The 16,787-nt window shown below is 37.8% G+C and overlaps 2 protein-coding genes across 2 annotated transcripts; one reads left to right on the top strand and one right to left on the bottom strand.

Annotated features, from left to right (window-relative positions):
- The first annotated feature begins 8,545 nt into the window (after positions 1 to 8,545).
- On the top strand, positions 8,546 to 10,031 carry LOC112188253 (NAD(P)H-quinone oxidoreductase subunit O, chloroplastic). The gene is made up of 6 exons (XM_024327329.2): positions 8,546 to 8,881; positions 8,966 to 9,021; positions 9,130 to 9,195; positions 9,336 to 9,377; positions 9,486 to 9,545; positions 9,775 to 10,031. The coding sequence occupies exons 1-6, from the start codon at positions 8,641 to 8,643 to the stop codon at positions 9,802 to 9,804; spliced, it is 495 nt and encodes a 164-aa protein (XP_024183097.1). The 5' UTR covers positions 8,546 to 8,640; the 3' UTR covers positions 9,805 to 10,031.
- Positions 10,032 to 10,104: 73 nt separating this feature from the next.
- LOC112188252 lies at positions 10,105 to 14,769 on the bottom strand. The gene is made up of 4 exons (XM_024327328.2): positions 14,512 to 14,769; positions 14,319 to 14,424; positions 13,852 to 14,063; positions 10,105 to 11,695 (listed from the first exon to the last, which is right to left on the bottom strand). Exons 1-4 carry the CDS (start codon positions 14,698 to 14,700, stop codon positions 10,448 to 10,450), a joined length of 1,755 nt encoding a protein of 584 aa, XP_024183096.1. The 5' UTR covers positions 14,701 to 14,769; the 3' UTR covers positions 10,105 to 10,447.
- Between the last annotated feature and the right edge of the window lie 2,018 nt (positions 14,770 to 16,787).

Below are 16,787 nucleotides of genomic sequence, written 5' to 3'. Positions count from 1 at the left end.
CACCTTTTTGAAAACCGAGAACTCATAAGTTTGACAAGCTCGCTCCATTGGTCAAATAGAAGAAGTAAAACAAGGGAAGAAGAGTCACCATACGATAATGAGCCTCCCAGGTTAATATTTCCTTTACTTTCATGGTATTGTCAAGCCACTAAGACGGAGTGAATACGAGGCTGGGCTGAGCTTGCCACTAAGGTAATTAAAGCTGCTCACCTCACCAAAAAGCAGATGAGCTATAGTGCTGCTACCACCAAGCAGTGCCGGCCCTGAGCCTAGGCGAAGCAGGCCCAGGTCTAGGGCCTCAAAAAAAAAATATGTAGGCCTGCAAATATATTTTAGGGGCCTCAAATTCCAAAGGTCTTATGTGCCATGTTGGCAATCTGCGTGACCTTGCTCTTAACCAATTAGCAAACAGCATCAGGTCCGATCCTATATATTAGAACCCCACTGCTCTACTAATTCCATCACATAGCAACTCCCAACCCACTCTCTCTCTCAAATCAAGTCTGTGTCCAGGTCAAGCAAAGTTGGGCTTCAATTTCCTGTGGGTAGGATCGCCCGGTTTCTTAAGTCCGGCAAGAACACCAAGGCGCCGGAGCTCCAGTGTATCTTTCGACTGTCCTTGAATACCTGGCTGCCGAGGTGTGTTTTAATTTTTCTTAATTTGCTCAATACTTTTTCAATTGAGAAATTAGGGTTTCGGGAATTGGGGATCTGGATTTTAGGGATTTTGAATTTTTTTGAATTAATTGGTTTTCAAATTGGAAGTTTGGGTTTCACATTTCTGAGTTTAATTTGGATATTTGTAGCTAAAGACTGGAAATTTGATTTGGGTTTAAGGTTTGTTGAAGGGTGGAAAGATGTTCATTTGGTTTTGTTAGCTTTATATTTTGATGGGTTTTGGTTTAGTTGCTTAAAGTTTTGATCTTTAGGTTTGTGCTGATTTGGTTTATGAATTTGGGAATTTAGGTTTTGGAGCTTGCTGGTAACGCAGCTAGGGACAACAAGAAGAACCGTATTGTACCGAGGTGTACAATCTCAAATCAGCTATGGTTTCTGTAGAACCACCCCTTTGTACTATAGACTCACAAATGCAATATGTATACAAAGGCTATGTTGGCCTTTTCTATCTAAATTATGCATCATAAAATATCAGAATTTGCCCTTTTCTGTTCTAACATTACGAGTTTTTCTTTGTTCTCTGATGAATTTACCATTGCCCAAGGCATGTAGCACTAGAGTTTTGGGGCCTCAAATTTTTTCTCGCCTTGAGCCTCTGAACTCACAGGGTCGGCCCTGCCACCAAGGCAATGGTTCATCTAGCCACGAAGGCGGAAAATAAACAACCTAGCTAGCAATGCAATAATATAACCAAGGTATGGTGAGAAAACCATCCAAAAAAAATTACAAACTACTTCCCCAAAATCTCACATGTAATCACTAATAGCTGGTAAAACAAGTCTGGTATTCCCAATTGTACTAAAAAAGCTCATGATCAAACATATATTCATAAAACATAGATCGACCCAATGCGATTATCAGCATCTTTAAGAATTCTATAAATGATAACATAGATTGAGAGATTTAACGAAATTTCGGAATTAACAAATGAAATCACATTTCAAATATCCATTGGAAATCATCTTTCATATCGTAAATATGAACAAACTTAACTCCAGAATACTCCTTGGGATCAAATATTCAAAATTGTAAATCATGACTGAAAAATCAAATCCAAATTATTTGCTAAAAATCATATGTCATGACTAAATTCACAAGTTCAATTCGGAAGCATGTAAATTCACTAATGTAATTTAAAACCGAAATCTTCTTGAAAAATCATCCAAGGCACTAATCATAAATCATATCCAAAACCCAAAACCAACATGCTCATAAAGAAGATAAAACATTGATTTAGAAAAAGAATTACATGCATTTATTTTAAAATAGAAGTTCACTCACAATACAGCTAAAGCAGCCAAGTGTAAGGATTCCTTGTCGAGCAATGGCTCGATATGTCATCCTGCACAATTATCACTCGTAAACGACAAATCGAAGGATATGAAGTTAAATATGAATTTCTAAAACGAAACCCGAAAATTCCACTTAAATAAATTTCTCAAAGTTCCGAAATTGCATCAGAATCGACCCATACTTTAAGGGTTTCGCCAACTTCATTATTTTAATATTTTAATGAAAAATCAAAGCAATCTAACGGTCAGATTAATGTGAATTCATACTGAATTCCTGAAACTTCAAAAATTCCTATCGAACCAAACTTCCATGTATACATACCAAATTGTACCCATAAGCTCGTAATAATTAAATTGCTTTAATTGATGAGCTAAAGTAGAAAGCTAGAAGAGGCAGCACACACTCTCATGCGCCACCTAGCTGCATGTGGATCTCACACGCCACCAGTTTAACTGCCCATTTGGGCTGCAAGGCCTACGCCAAAATCTTCCTTACAACATCCCAACAACTTTTCTAACTACAAAAAAGCCTAGAAACAAGAGGAAAATTCGGAAAATAACTCGAAAGAAATTAATAACCTTAGAATTTCAAATGCTTGATTCCGGATTTCCGGCTCCACGCTTCCAATCATATCACACTGTCTAGAGGGTTTGCTCTACCCTGGATGGGCTTTAAAATGCAACTAGTTTTGTCGTTGAAGGTATGTGGCCGGGTCGAGCTCGAAATTAATGGTGCATGTTCAATGCTTCGAACCTCCTTCCCAAGCGTGATACGAAGTGAGCTAGAGGCAGAGGATAGTGCAGCTTGGAATGGTAGTTCCAACGCCACCGGTCCGACGGCGAAGAACCAGTCAGGTCTGGCCGTGGGTTGGCCTTGAGAGAAAACAGGAATTTGGATTAGGGTAATTCGACGGGAAATGGAAAGTTACTATGAGTAACTACCTCTTTATACTAGGGTTTCGAAAAAAAGTAAGTTTGGTTTTTAGAACATAACTTATTCCTACGAACTCTAATTTGAACGTGCCACATATCCACGGACCCAGTTTAATGTCTTTTACAACTTTCATGAAAAAAAATTTCTCAACAGACGGACAAAAGAAAAAGTTAACTTTGGTACCCCTCTAAAAGTATTGAAACCAAAATTAAAGAAAAATTATCGTTTATTGTCCAAATGACTAGTAAACCGGTATATTTAGGTATGGAGCATAACACTCAATCATGATTTGTGAAACCTGAGATAAGAACATAAAAGTCAAGAGACAAAATCTTACAGTATAAAACAAATAGTTGCTCATAATAGTGGAGGACATGTAAAAACATTAGTCCAAAAAAAGAGGACATGTAAAAACATACAAATTATCTAATGCTAAACATATATGACCAGGCTTAACATGATCAAGAACGATGCACTTTCTTTCAATAGCATGAATAGCTATGAACTAGTGGTTAACCCGAGCTGCCGCTGCTGCTGTCGGTGGCTTCTGGAATCTTGTTTATCTTATTCTGTTTTCTGCAAAACCCAATCCAATTTGAAACTCTCCTTGACAAATGAATGATCAAAAAAGTGCTATAGAACAAAGTTTGAAGCTTGGGAAATCGATAAAGTGCAAATCCGATTAGAAATTAAAAGAATTTATAAAGTGCAAATTAAACCACAAATCACAAAAGCCAACTATCTAAAGCTTTAGTCGATTAGAAAAAGCTGGAAAAAAAAATTCTAAAGCAATTACTGCTGCTGGTCCTCCGTTCTTCGTCTGCCCGAGACCAAGCAGTGACAAAGATTAAAATGGAAGAGCAGATGATTCATGATTACCTATTATAGGTAGATCGATGATTGCAAAGAGTTGTGACGCTGAAGATCGAACAGAAGTCTCCAATGCAAGAGCTAAATTTAGAATAAACATTAAAAAACAAATGATTTCTTCATTTTTTTTTTCGCACAGCTAAAATAGAAGAAGAAGAAAAATAGTTCATGGCATTTTCTTATTGATTAGACATTAATTTTTGAAACTCAAGTTTGATTAAAAAATGCATATTTAATTAAGATTTATAGAGTGATTAAATCATTAAAATGACTAAATTTTTTATTTTAAAGATAATAATTTTTTTGTAAATTATATGAGTCCTTTATTTGAGGAAATTTAATGAGGTTTAGTGAGTAAATTTAGTATTTGAAAATTTAATAAGAGGTGTAAAAAGAATAGAGGTCAAGTGAGTAAATTTGGAGGTTCTAATAGAAAAACTCTTTTCCTTTATATATAATGGTTTGAGTACTTGACCTCTATTCTTCTGCCCCAAAGAGAGAACATGGTGTAGACAATGAGACCAAAATACATGGCCATCTGAGATTGAATTCTAGTTCCGCCTCTGATCTGATTGATATTTTAATATTTATAAGAACATGCACATCCTTTCAAGAAAAAAAAAAAACATGCACACAAAAGTTACAATGATTTGAGTGAAAACACACTCTAATATTAATGACATTAATGGAAGTCTAATGCATGGTGTAGTATGTCATGTAGAAAATTAAGTTCAATGAAAGTAAAAATTACTTTATCCAAACCAATATACAAAAAATAAATTTCATTTCTCAATGGGTGGTTCTAGTTGGATCTCCAAATTTGATATTTAGACCTCTAATTTTTTTTCAATTATTAATAGACTTTGTCAAGTCATATGAAAAACCAAATAAGGACAAACATAGAAAAATGAAAAAAAAATATATATATATATTCTTCTTACCTTCCCCAAATATAACATTAAATTAAAGGGGAAATGATCATTTACCCAATTTCTGCTTAAAAATTGTCCACTTGCTCCACTAACTGTTTTTTAACCCCGTTTACCCAAAACACTCTAAGGGATTATTTCCCCTTTACCCAATTAATTCTTTTTTATTAATTTTTGGGACTTTTTTGCCCTCTCCTTCTTTCTCACTTAGAGGGAGAAGTCATCCTCCACATTGACGGACTTCGGTGACCAATGGCCGGCAACCGACTCCTGCAACCCGTAACTGGAATCCGGCAACCGATGACCGGAATCCGGCCACCCGTAACCGGAATCCTGCAACCGATGACCGGAATCCGGAATCCGGATATTATTGCCCCCCAGTAATCATATTATTGCCCCCCAGTAATCATATTATTGCACCCCAATACTCTTATTATTGCCTCCCAAAAATCATATTATTGCCTCCAATAATCATATTATTTCCGTCCAGTGAATTGTATAAACTCCCAAAACCAAAATGAATACACTACATGCACAATTGATCATATTATTGCCCCCTAGTAATCATATTATTGCACCCCAATACTCTTATTATTGCCTCCCAAAAATCATATTATTGCCTCCAACAATCATATTATTTTCCGTCCAGTGAATTGTATAAACTCCAAAAACCAAAATAAATACACTACATGCACAATTGATCATATTATTGCCCCCTAGTAATCATATTATTGCACCCCAATACTCATCAGACCAGCCAATAGCTAAGAAAAAAAAACTCTGTTTTCTAGTTTCTTTAGGTCAAAAAAAAAAAAAAAAAAAAACCCAAAGAAGGAAAAATGTATCTTCTTTTCTGCCTCCGTCCAAAAAAAAAAAAATGTTTGGCCGCCGGCCTCACCTCACCCAGCCAAGTGAAATTGATCTCCGCACCCAACAGTAGGACCAGAGACGCGATCTCGACCTCACGACGACTCCTCTTCACCGTTGTCGCACCCAGATCGGATTCGTCAGCCCTGCATCGTCGCAGCACCCAAATCGGCGACGACGTAGCAGCCCACCCACCACCTCGCTGCCCAACCCTCACCCCCCGGTGCCTAGCGTGCTCTGCCCAGCGCCTTTGCAAGCATCGCCGCCGGACACCAGTGCTCCTCCAGATATCGATCTACCCAGCCACTCATTAGGTCTTAGAGGTTCAAAGATTTGGCCTTTTGATGGCAGATTTCCGGTTCTGAGAAGCAAGAGGAGGATGGAGAAGAGCTCCGGGTCTCAATCGACGAACGTAGGAGGGAGGTGAGCTGAGGCCAGTCTGAAATTTTGGAGAGAAGAGTCTAGGCTGGCTAAGGCTCGGGTTTGCTTGGTGGTCTGAGGGGAGTAGTTAATGAGGGCAATACTGTTAATGAATGTTAGATTGGGTAAATGGGGTTAAAAAACTCTTGGTGGAGTAAGTGGGCAATTTTTAGAGCAAAATTGGGTAAGTGGTCACGGCCCCTAAATTAAATTGTTTTTCTTTTTCCTTGAATATATATTTTTTTAATTTCCTTGAATTTCTTTATATTGCCTTATAGTTTTATAATTTACCTAAAAACATATTTAGCAGACTCTCTATTTTGACTCTTTAACTATTTTGGAGAGCATGTTTAGCTTTTTATATATTTTAATAGCTGCACCAGACTCCTAAGTGGCTCTCTATTATAACTTTTAGCTATCTCACTCCTAAATATAGAGAGCGAGATGAGACTCTCTATAATTTAAAATATTCCCTTTAAGTTATTTTATGTAATTTATAAATATATTTAAACTATTTAATCTTCATTTAAAAATTAATATAAATTCAAAACTAGCTAAAATAGAGAGCATTGATGAAACGTATTTCTAAAGTGGTTAGCTCAAATGACTTTTTAGCTACTTTGGCTAAAATTTGACTCAAAAATGGCTAGCATTGTTAAAGATGCTCTAAATGGATAAAACAATTTACTTTCTATAGACGGCCCATCATTTAATATAAAAGTAAATTGAAAGCAATCTGATTTGGAATCTGCTTAAACTAAATTCACTTAATATTATGATATAGTTATTACTCGATCTTCTAACCAAAAACCCTTGAAATCCTTCTTTAACCAAATTCAAAGGGATTCTAGCTATATATCAAGATTGAGAACCAACCCTCTGATTAATTTTGGTGGAGGAGAGACATACTTATAAGACAGCAATATCATGTGATTTAGAAAAATGTTTCTTCTCGTGGTTGAAGATACAGATAAAAAGTTGAGTAACAAATTGTTGAATCTCATGTTCAAAGGTGTTTTGGTAAAAATAAGGAGGTCTACTTAGCTTTTCAAGTACTCTAAAAAGTTAATTAGAGGTGTACTAAGTATGGGAGATCCAAATAGCAAATTTGGAGATTCAACTGGAACCACCCTTTCCCAATCTGTTTAGCAAAAGAAAAGAAAAACAATTAAAGCCCCTAATATTGCTTGGTAAAGGCTTCAAATAGAGTTTTTTTTTTTTTTTTTAACAATTAAGAGTACTTTACAGTTCAATATTCAGCTCTCTCTCTCTCTCTCTCTCTCTCTCTTTCTCTCTCAATCTATTTAGCAAAAGAAAAGAAAAACAATTAAAGCCCCTAATATTGCTTGGTAAAGGCTTCAAATAGAGTTTTTTTTTTCTTTTTTTTTTTCAGATTACATAACAATTAAGAGTACTTTACAGTTCAATATTCAGCTCTCTCTCTCTCTCTCTCTCTCTCTCTCTCTCTCTCTCTCTCTCTCTCTCTCTCTCTCTCTCTCTCTCTCTCTCTCTCTCTCTCTCTCTAGAAGAGGGTGGCTAGGGGTTCCTTGGGAGGCTCTCGTACGACGGCTCCCTTGGTGTGCCAGGCTTTTAGCCTTGTCGCTGAATGGTGAGTGCAGCTAGGCGGGGATGTTTTTATGGCCGTTTCTCAGCATGTGCTGCAGCGATATGGCTTGAACCTTGATGAGCTTGCAAGCCATGTGATGGTCCTGCGTCTTCTGATTGTTTGGAGGCTCTGGCAGGAGAAAACTGGTGGTGTGAGGTAGGGTTTTGACGGGCTCGTTTTGGATTGAAGTTTCCTGATCTGGTATGGGTGCTTCGGAACCATGCAGGGAAAAGGTGTTTTGGGAAAGGTAGTGCTTCTCATCGGCATGCTGGCGATGATGGAGGGGTGGATGGTCGCCAACAGCTACTCATGGCAATGGCTAGGGTCTCGTAACTATGGTAAAGGCATGGTGGCTGCTGCAGCTTGTAGTTTGGCAAGGGTTTGAGTGCTCTTGGGTTTGGGCTTTGCTTTGGGCCCAATTTTATTATTTGTTGTTATTTCTAATAATGCTCCATCTTTTACGGGTGGGTGCAGTGGGCCTTGGCCCAATATACCTTGTTTCTTTAGGATGTTACAATGTGGCCAAGGGTCAGTACTGATGTATACCAAGAGGGTGACCGTACTGATTTTTGGGTGTTGTAGCTTCTTATTGTTCAAGGCGTAGTAGTTTAGGCTAGTAGTCAGTTTTTATGTGCAGTCAGTGCACTACTTGAGCAACGAATGTGGTTGATTTTCGGATCCCCTAACTTGACCTTGTATGCTTTCACCTTAAAAATAAAAAAATAAAAAATAAAAAAATAAAAAAAAATAAAAAATAAAAAATCTTTAAAACTAATCCATGAATCGAACCATGGGGAAACAAATTAAAAAAATTTGTTTCTTTTTTGTTACACTTTTTGTAATTCTAGCTTGTTGTCGTTGTTTTATGATTTCTCACTTTTACGGATGTTGTAACTGAGAAGACTACTTGTCTTCAAACGCTGGCCGTTGAGAAGACTACTTTTCTGGTTCAAACGCTAGTCATCATCTCTTATCTGTTCTCAATATATAGTAGAGGTTTCTGAAACACGAATAGACACAATATTAAAGCTCTCTCAGACTCCCATGGCTCTCTCTCCAACTCTGTCTCACAACTCATTCTCATCCTTCTCTCCCTTCCCACAGACTTTGAGAAGAAGCCCTCTTCACCTTTTGCCCATTAGAGCCGTAAAAGCTGCTGCAGAACCAGAAAAGGAGAAACTCAAACAGGACAAAACTCCCAAAGAGTCTAGTTCCAATGCTCAGCCTTCAAGTCCAAGCAAAGGCACAGCTACTCTTAAGCCTCCAAAGAAGCCTGTCTATTCCAGTGAGTAACTATATATCAGACTATCTTTCTTTATAATGTGTGTGCATATTTTGCTTGTTAGTTAGTAACTTTCTATATGGGCAGTGAAGAAGGGTCAGATTGTGAGGGTGGACAAAGAGAAGTACCTAAATAGTGTCAATGTAAGTACTAGATGGTGAACTTTGATTCGTAAAATTGAATATGATTCTTTTGGCATTCCTTAAATTCTCCATTGGAATGCTGAGATGTTCTGCACAATTTCATTTCAGTATCTATCTGTTGGACATCCACCTTATTACAAAGGGCTGGACTATATTTATGAAGACCGTGGTGAGGTAAGTAGCCTCTTCAAACTTCTTCACATAACCAACTAGTAGAAATAATGCCAAGTAATTATGATATGCTTTGGAAGGACTGAAAAGAATTAGTTAGCTGTTGGTGAGTTGCAAAGTACGACTAAAAGAAACTCTTTCAGGTATTGGATTTGCGCATATTTGAGACCGGAGAGTATGCACTGGTAAGAAACTTCAATTCCGTCTGGCTTCAATGCCTTTTCATTCATTTTGCAGTAACTGCAGATGTAGTTGAATAAACAGTAACTATGTAAACCTATATATGTTAATAGATAGCATGGGTTGGGGTACCTACTGCACCGGCATGGCTTCCAACAGACATGCTCATCAAGGTACTTACTCGATGACTCTTCTTAACGTCGATCACCATGATGCTCAGGCTTCAAACTCTGATCAAGCTTGAGCTCATTAAATCTCAACTGTTCTCATTCCCAATCATGCTTGTTCAATAAGGAACTACTTAGTTACACATTTGTGTTTGAGATTCATCATTGTCCTTTAGGCTTTCTGCTTGGCACATTTCAGATTGATCTTGTAGTTGACTTCTATCTTCTCTTGCAGTCAGAGAAACTCGATTATGAGAGATTGTGATACAAGCAGGCAGGCAAGGAAGGCTTCAAATGCAGGAGAGGATCGTAATGACTTGACAATGCTGAGAAATACTAGAACTCAACATCTGAAACCTTTCTGTACATTTGTCAAAAAAAAAATTATAGCCTTATCACCATTTTGCAATGTTTGTTGTAATTCTGTGAAGAAGAAAAAAATCAATGTAATTTATTTAATTGAGCAGTCAAGCAGACCAAGAACACTGATCAGTTGAAGAAGAAAATACTTCCTTTCTCATTTAAATTACAAAATATTTGAACAGATATGAAGACCATATCTATGTGATAATGAATCAGCTCTTACAATGACATTAACCATCCAATGCTACAATTTTGAATATTTGAATATTTAATGATTACAAGTCATGTTTTGACTTACACAATTGGACATAAATTAACTGCTGTAAAATTTCATGTCCTATATGGTGCGGCTATGCCATGAACTTTTACAACAGGCAAATCTCTTATTCTGCAATTTCTATAACCAGGGCACCCAACTGGTGTATCTTTCTCCATACCCACCACAATAACTATCTTCATCTGGCCGACGGGAAACATAAATATGTGCTATACAACTATACTGTTCTTTTCTTGCCAGTCTGATAATCAGAGACTGGACTTGTGTCTTAATTAAAAGAAGAGAAATCAACTCTCCTCTTAGCACGCTTGCGGGCATTCATAAGTTCGACTAGAGAAGGAAGCGGCTGAGGCACAGCCACATTCATTGACCTGTATAATTTTCTGAATCTTTCATTGAAGCACTTTGATGACCCAATCAGAGAACAAGAAACATTTTGAGCTTCTGGTTCAATTAGTCTTTTCTTTTCCAGCTCATACTTCTGATTACGTTCATCCCATGAAGTGAGTTGTACATGCTCCAGTTCAGACCTTCTCTCCCCTGGCTTTTCACATTGTAATTCATTAGCATTTTCCTCTACCTTTTTCACCAAATTCTTGCTGCAGCATCTGTGTTCACTGTTTTCTTCCCCCTCACCAGACAAATTTGCTCCAACTCTGTTGCCCACTTCTTGAAAAGGTTTATCTTTTAGGTATAAAATTTTTGCCTCTTTGTGCTGAATAGCCAATTCTTGGAAACCAAACCTAGCTCTACCAAACAATGTGACAAACGGTCTTTTCCTAGGAGGAGAGAAACTAAAGAACTTTTTCGGGGAAGCAGATTTACTTATCAGTTGCAATTGAGAATCTGCAGGACTTTGATTGAGCTCTTCAGACACTGGAGATCCCCCATAATCAATTGATACTTCTGCAACTGAAGAAGGTTCCATACTAATGTCTAGAAGTTTCCAAAGAGGATCAGTAGGAGATATTCGAGAGGTCAAACAGTGCTTCTTAACATAATTCAGCTCCATAGCCCTGCAACTGGGGGTGGTTGAAACAACCCATTTAGGTAATAGAAGCTGCAGAGCCCACTCTAATTCATCCCTGGACGAGTGCATTGAGTAACAAACATGCCAAACACCAAATTGGTCCCTTACTGCTTCATTGAATCTCAGTTTTCTTTGACTTTCGTTATCTAGCAATTCTACCTCACAAGCATACCACTGTGCTGAAGGACGGATTATGAGAGGCTCAGGTTTTAAGTTAACATGGGCCTCTGCAAGCTTTGCTTTGGCTCTCTCGTTGAGTTTTGGAAATGCATCAAGCACCTGGAAGCGTGAAGACGGATCTTGGGATATGATTTCAGGAGCTATGACTGTCAGAGCATCAAAATACTCAGGATTGGAGACTTTGTCAACATATATCTTTGATCCAAATGTACGGGACACATCAACCAATATATCTTCCTGACCAAGGAGATCACAGGCTAAATACACCTCAGTTGCATCAGGATGCTTCCATATACAATTAATGACCTACATAAATAAAATAAAAACAGTAATAAAAGAATTAAAACCAGCACACAGAGAGAAAGAGAGAATACACTGAAGTGATTGCATCTGCTAAGGCACATAAACTAAAAGGGAAGGGAATACAAAGTAACTACTACTAGAGGTCTCCATCAACAAAAGTCATATGAACGATTTTCATATTCACTGAACAGATGGAAAACAATGGCCAAAATACGGAATATGTAAGGAAAGGTAAATCACAGGAAAAAGAGAACAGGGTATGACAAGATCACAAAATGGCTCTTGCATAAGGGTCAACTAAGTTCCCATCTTCACATGTACACCCAAAGGAAGATGATATCTATAACTAAGATTCTTTCTAAAGTAGACTTTGTAGTTCTTTTGCAACTCCAACTACCATATTCAACGGAGGTCAATAGATTTCTTATTCATATGACCAAATGGTGATTGAAAGAAAGTACTTTCTCTTTATTTCCATCTATAGAATGCTTTGTTGTACAGATACAGTGGGAAGTAGAAGTTATAATAACTAACGAGAAGTCAATAAAAACTTATAATCAGCTGAAAGGAAAGTACATCAGGACATATATTTTTGTCGGCCCATTCCATAACCAGAACAGATTTAACATTGCAATCTACAGTTTGACATCACAAGAAAGCAGTTTGATGAGTTCAAAACAAAAGCTAGAATGAAAAACCATTAAAACACCAAAATGCTTTGAATCACTCATCTAGGCAAAGTGGTTACTAGTGCTTTCAGATGTATCTTTGGTGCCCAAGTCAAAGTACCAAGCCTAGAAAAAGTAGCAAGGCCTTCATACACTGTTGATGTTTTGATTCATGATTATGAGCTTGTTTTGCTCAAAATTCAAACTTATATCACCCCTTTACTTTGATTTATAGAGATAAAACTTAAATCTTATAGACACCAAGAGATAATAAGTTAAGCTTGTGCCTGGAGATCAATTGCAAAAACAAATTACCACACAATTGACAAAGTGTTTTAGATAGTCCAAGACAAATATGCATGAAGCTCATGCCATGAACAAGACAACAAGTTGGGACTTGTGCCTTGGATAAAGAAAGACAAGCAAAAGTGTGGAGTGCACTTGAAAACATTGATATTGGTCATAGCCTCATAGGTGATCATGGTACACATCCTTCCATCAGAAAAGGAGAGAAGATTAGCACAAGAGTACACTTGAAACCTACTTATTGGCTATTGGTTATAGGTGATCATAGTATATGTCAGTTCGTACATAACTTGGTATATCATGTGTTGGGAAATCAAGAATAGACTAGATGAGAGAGAAGACAATGAATGGATGTTGGCATAGGACAGAGTAAGGAAAATGGAGAAGGAGAGATCCTTCAAATCAGTCCGAGGTTGGGTACAAGTATTTTAGCATCTCACTGAAGGCGTATGCAACTTAGTCAACTCACTTGCACTTCGCGCGTGAGTAAAACTCTCAAAGCTTTAATATCGCCCAGCTTTCATTAATTTTCAAAATTACTAGTAGTGGCTTTTAAGGGACTGGTTTATGAATTCCCAGATATATACCATTAGGAATTGTATGAGATATAATTCATGACACTTAATCATGAACACAAGGGACTCATACAGTACAAATATAATACTTCAAAATAATGCACCTAAAGATGTGTAAATTGCAGTAATTACACAAGAAGTAAAAGGACTCTCAATCAGTAGTATTTGGTTCTTTGTAGCTCATTTCTCCTTGTTTGAACAAGGATCATGCATCAGTACTAATACTTAAGTCCAAATGTAGTCTTGTATTTCATCTTCCTCACTGTTGCCTTACTCACACACATAGGTTCATGCATCAGTACTCCTACTTAAGTCCAAACATACACACACGTGTAGGCATAATCTACAAACACACACAGAGATTAAAGCCTATTCCTCTTCCTCCTCTCTAGTAGGCACAATCTATAAATTGGTATATTAGTATGACATATTTTTCATAAAATGCTTATATAAATCTATCATGATATGTATATAAAGGGTCTAGTCTTGAATCTTGAATAATAGACTGATGTTTCCCGTTTTCAGCATCATCTTTAAGACCAAGTAGCCTTGGAAAATGGGGGGGGGACGAAAAAAAAGAGTAATGTGTGGGTGAACCGAAGAGAAGTACCTGCTGGATTGCTGAATGTTTGCTGGGAAAACTTTGATAGTATTTTCCAAACGTGCAATCTAGAAAAACATAATTGAGTTGACACCTAGGCTTTTTCCCTTTCTTACCAAGGTACTTGTCTGGTAGACGTTGCAGATATTCGGGTGTGAGTCTGCAATCTCCGGTGTGGAGGACATTACCAAAATCGCCTTCAAACAAGAACATGACAGCTCCTAAAGAGATTCAGACAGTACATCAGTAAAGAAAAATCCATCTAAAACACTGATTGGTTTTCAAGCCACAACAATCAATAAGAGAACATAATTCCACTGAAGCATGCGAGCTCAAACAGTAAAACTGGAACACAGTTGTATAATACCCAACTGTACTGAATCTTGCATTCATATGCTTCAACCAAAGCCACAGAGCAATATCAATTTCAAACAACACAAAAGAAACCAATCCAAAATACCATAAAAGATAGATACCAGGACAGTGATTGGCATCGAAAGCCGTAACAGTGAAGACTCCATCCGGGTCATCAATGACTACAGATTGGCCAACCTCAATGCCCAGAAACAAAGATTCATCAAGCTGCAAAACCCCAGTTAAAGATTGAAACTTTAACCCAAAAAAATGAAATGGGCTAGTGTAAAAAGGTTCAGAAATTGAAAGACCAACCTTGGGGTAGTGTTGAAGAAGGAGGGTTTTGGTGAGATGGGTGGAGTAAATTGGGTAAGAAAAGTGGGAGGAGATGCCAATGGAGTGGTCTTTGTGGGCGTGGGTTAAGAAATGGTGCCTCTTTCTCTTTGAACAAGGGCTCCATGTATCAACTGAAAAGGGGAGCCCTTTGGGCATTTCGATCGACATGCTTGGCTCTCTTTCTTTCTCTCAAGAGTCAACAATATATTTGGGTTTGAGAGAGAGAGAGAGGTTCCGCAGAAAGAAAGAAAGAGAGGGAAATGAAATGATTTGGGGAAGGAAGAAATAGAGAGGGAGGGAACCCGAAATTTTTTCCATGCTCCGAGCTTGCCATGTTTGGGCTTATTATGGAACGTTGGATATCAAGTCTGAAATCGAACGGTTTAAATTGTTAACCGGGTTCTGACATGTGATGACAAAGGGCAATTTAATTTCTTTAACTTTTTTTTTTTAGTTTGTTATAACAGTGTAAAAATTATAATAAACAGATTTATTAAATTATACTAAAAGCTTTACTTTTTATAATAAGAAAAAATATATAGGGTCTTTAACCCAGAGCACCAAAATAGATTAAAATGATCTCAGTTACCCTCAACATCATATTTTTATTCCCACTAACCCAATTTAAAGTGCAACAACAATTTTACCTTCAACCTAATTGATAAACTACCTCCATTGCCACTCTCTTTTCTCTCTCCCCATCACGACGCCATCTCTCTGTCTCCACTCTCTCTCACAATCCTCCACACCATATATGTCTCCCTCCTTCTCCTCCTCGTTTTTCTCCACTTTCATGGTGCTTAAACGACGTCGTCGTCTCGCTTTGGATGGGCGCCGACGGTCACGAGATCGGCCAGAGTGTTTGTCGTCGTTGTCTTCCGTCTGACTTGGGCGATTATCGTCGTCGCCTTCTGTCCGACTCGCGAAAGAAGGTGGATCTACTCCAGCGGCTCACCATTCTTATCTTCACCGACAACCTCACCTTCGACACAACCTCATATCAATTCCAGCGACCATGTGTGTCTTGGAGTAATGAAGATTGTAAAGAGATTGTGCAAAGGAGAGAATCTCCAGTAGAGGAGAAGGTGGATCTGGCCAAAGTAAAGCATTTTTTCTACAGTGATGATAGAGAGCCTATGTTGTTTCTTCTCGGTTAAACAAGCACCTTCTCGGTCAAATATGCTACGTGGTGGCATGTGATGGAAGAAAGAGCCAAGGTACTCCTATTAATTACTGAAGAATCACAGCAATATCATCTTTCACTTGGCTATTAATTCATAGAAGAAATGTCCAGCAATATGATCTCATTAATTAATGGGCTAACTACTGTTTAGTCCCTGAACTATAACTTCGTCCTCGTTTCAGTCCTTGCCTTTCTAATTTAATCTCAAAAGTCCCCGAACTCAAAATTTTAAATCCAACTGATCCATTCCCCCCTTTTCATCAGGTTGCGTGCTGACATGTCAGTTTTTGAATGGCCAGCTCAGCGTCACGTAAGACGCCAATTTTGTAAAGTGACGAATTTACCCCTGTTTCAGTTTCTCACTAAATTTCATCCAAAATGATTAAATACCACACTACAGACCCTTAAATATTCATCAACAACAAACACCCAACCTGTATTTCTCCTCGATTCATCAACAACCACAATTCATCAGCAAAAGCATTCACTCATAAAATTCCATGAACTTAAAAATAAGAACACTTCCATTCATAATAGGCATAGTATTTGCAGCAACCTAACAAAAAAGCTCTAACGTAGCAAAACCAAAATTAGAGCATTACATCCATCAAAAATTGTTCAGATCTGCTTGAAATTTAGCTCTAATCATCGTAACAAAAGATTAGAGTTATCAACTAAGTAACACAGCACATAGTTGCACAAAAAGGATGTCAATAATGAAATTGCTGCCTATGCTAGAATTGAGTCATACTTCCTATTTTCCATCTCTTGTAACTGACCTTTCTCTGATCCTTTGAGATGTCCTTATTAAAGTTGCAGCTTGCTTGCTTGATGATGTTGAAGGTTGTGGAGGCCTTGAACTCGTAGGTCTGGTTAGAGCAGATGCAACTTGGGCTAGCCTGGACCTTGTAGGTGTGGTTGTAGATTGTGCCGGCCTTGATGTAGATTGTGCAGGCCGTGATGTGGATGGGGCAGACCCATTTGCTGCCAGCTTTGCAACTTTGGTAGCAGCAAACCTTTTCTACACAGATAATCAATAAATCAAGTGACCAAATGGTCAAACAAATAGCAG

The sequence above is a fragment of the Rosa chinensis genome, chromosome 2, assembly GCF_002994745.2.
Source record: "Rosa chinensis cultivar Old Blush chromosome 2, RchiOBHm-V2, whole genome shotgun sequence".
Lineage (NCBI taxonomy): Eukaryota > Viridiplantae > Streptophyta > Magnoliopsida > Rosales > Rosaceae > Rosa > Rosa chinensis.
The sequence above is the reverse complement of the archived record's forward strand: the minus strand, read 5'-3'. Positions and strand labels throughout refer to the sequence as shown.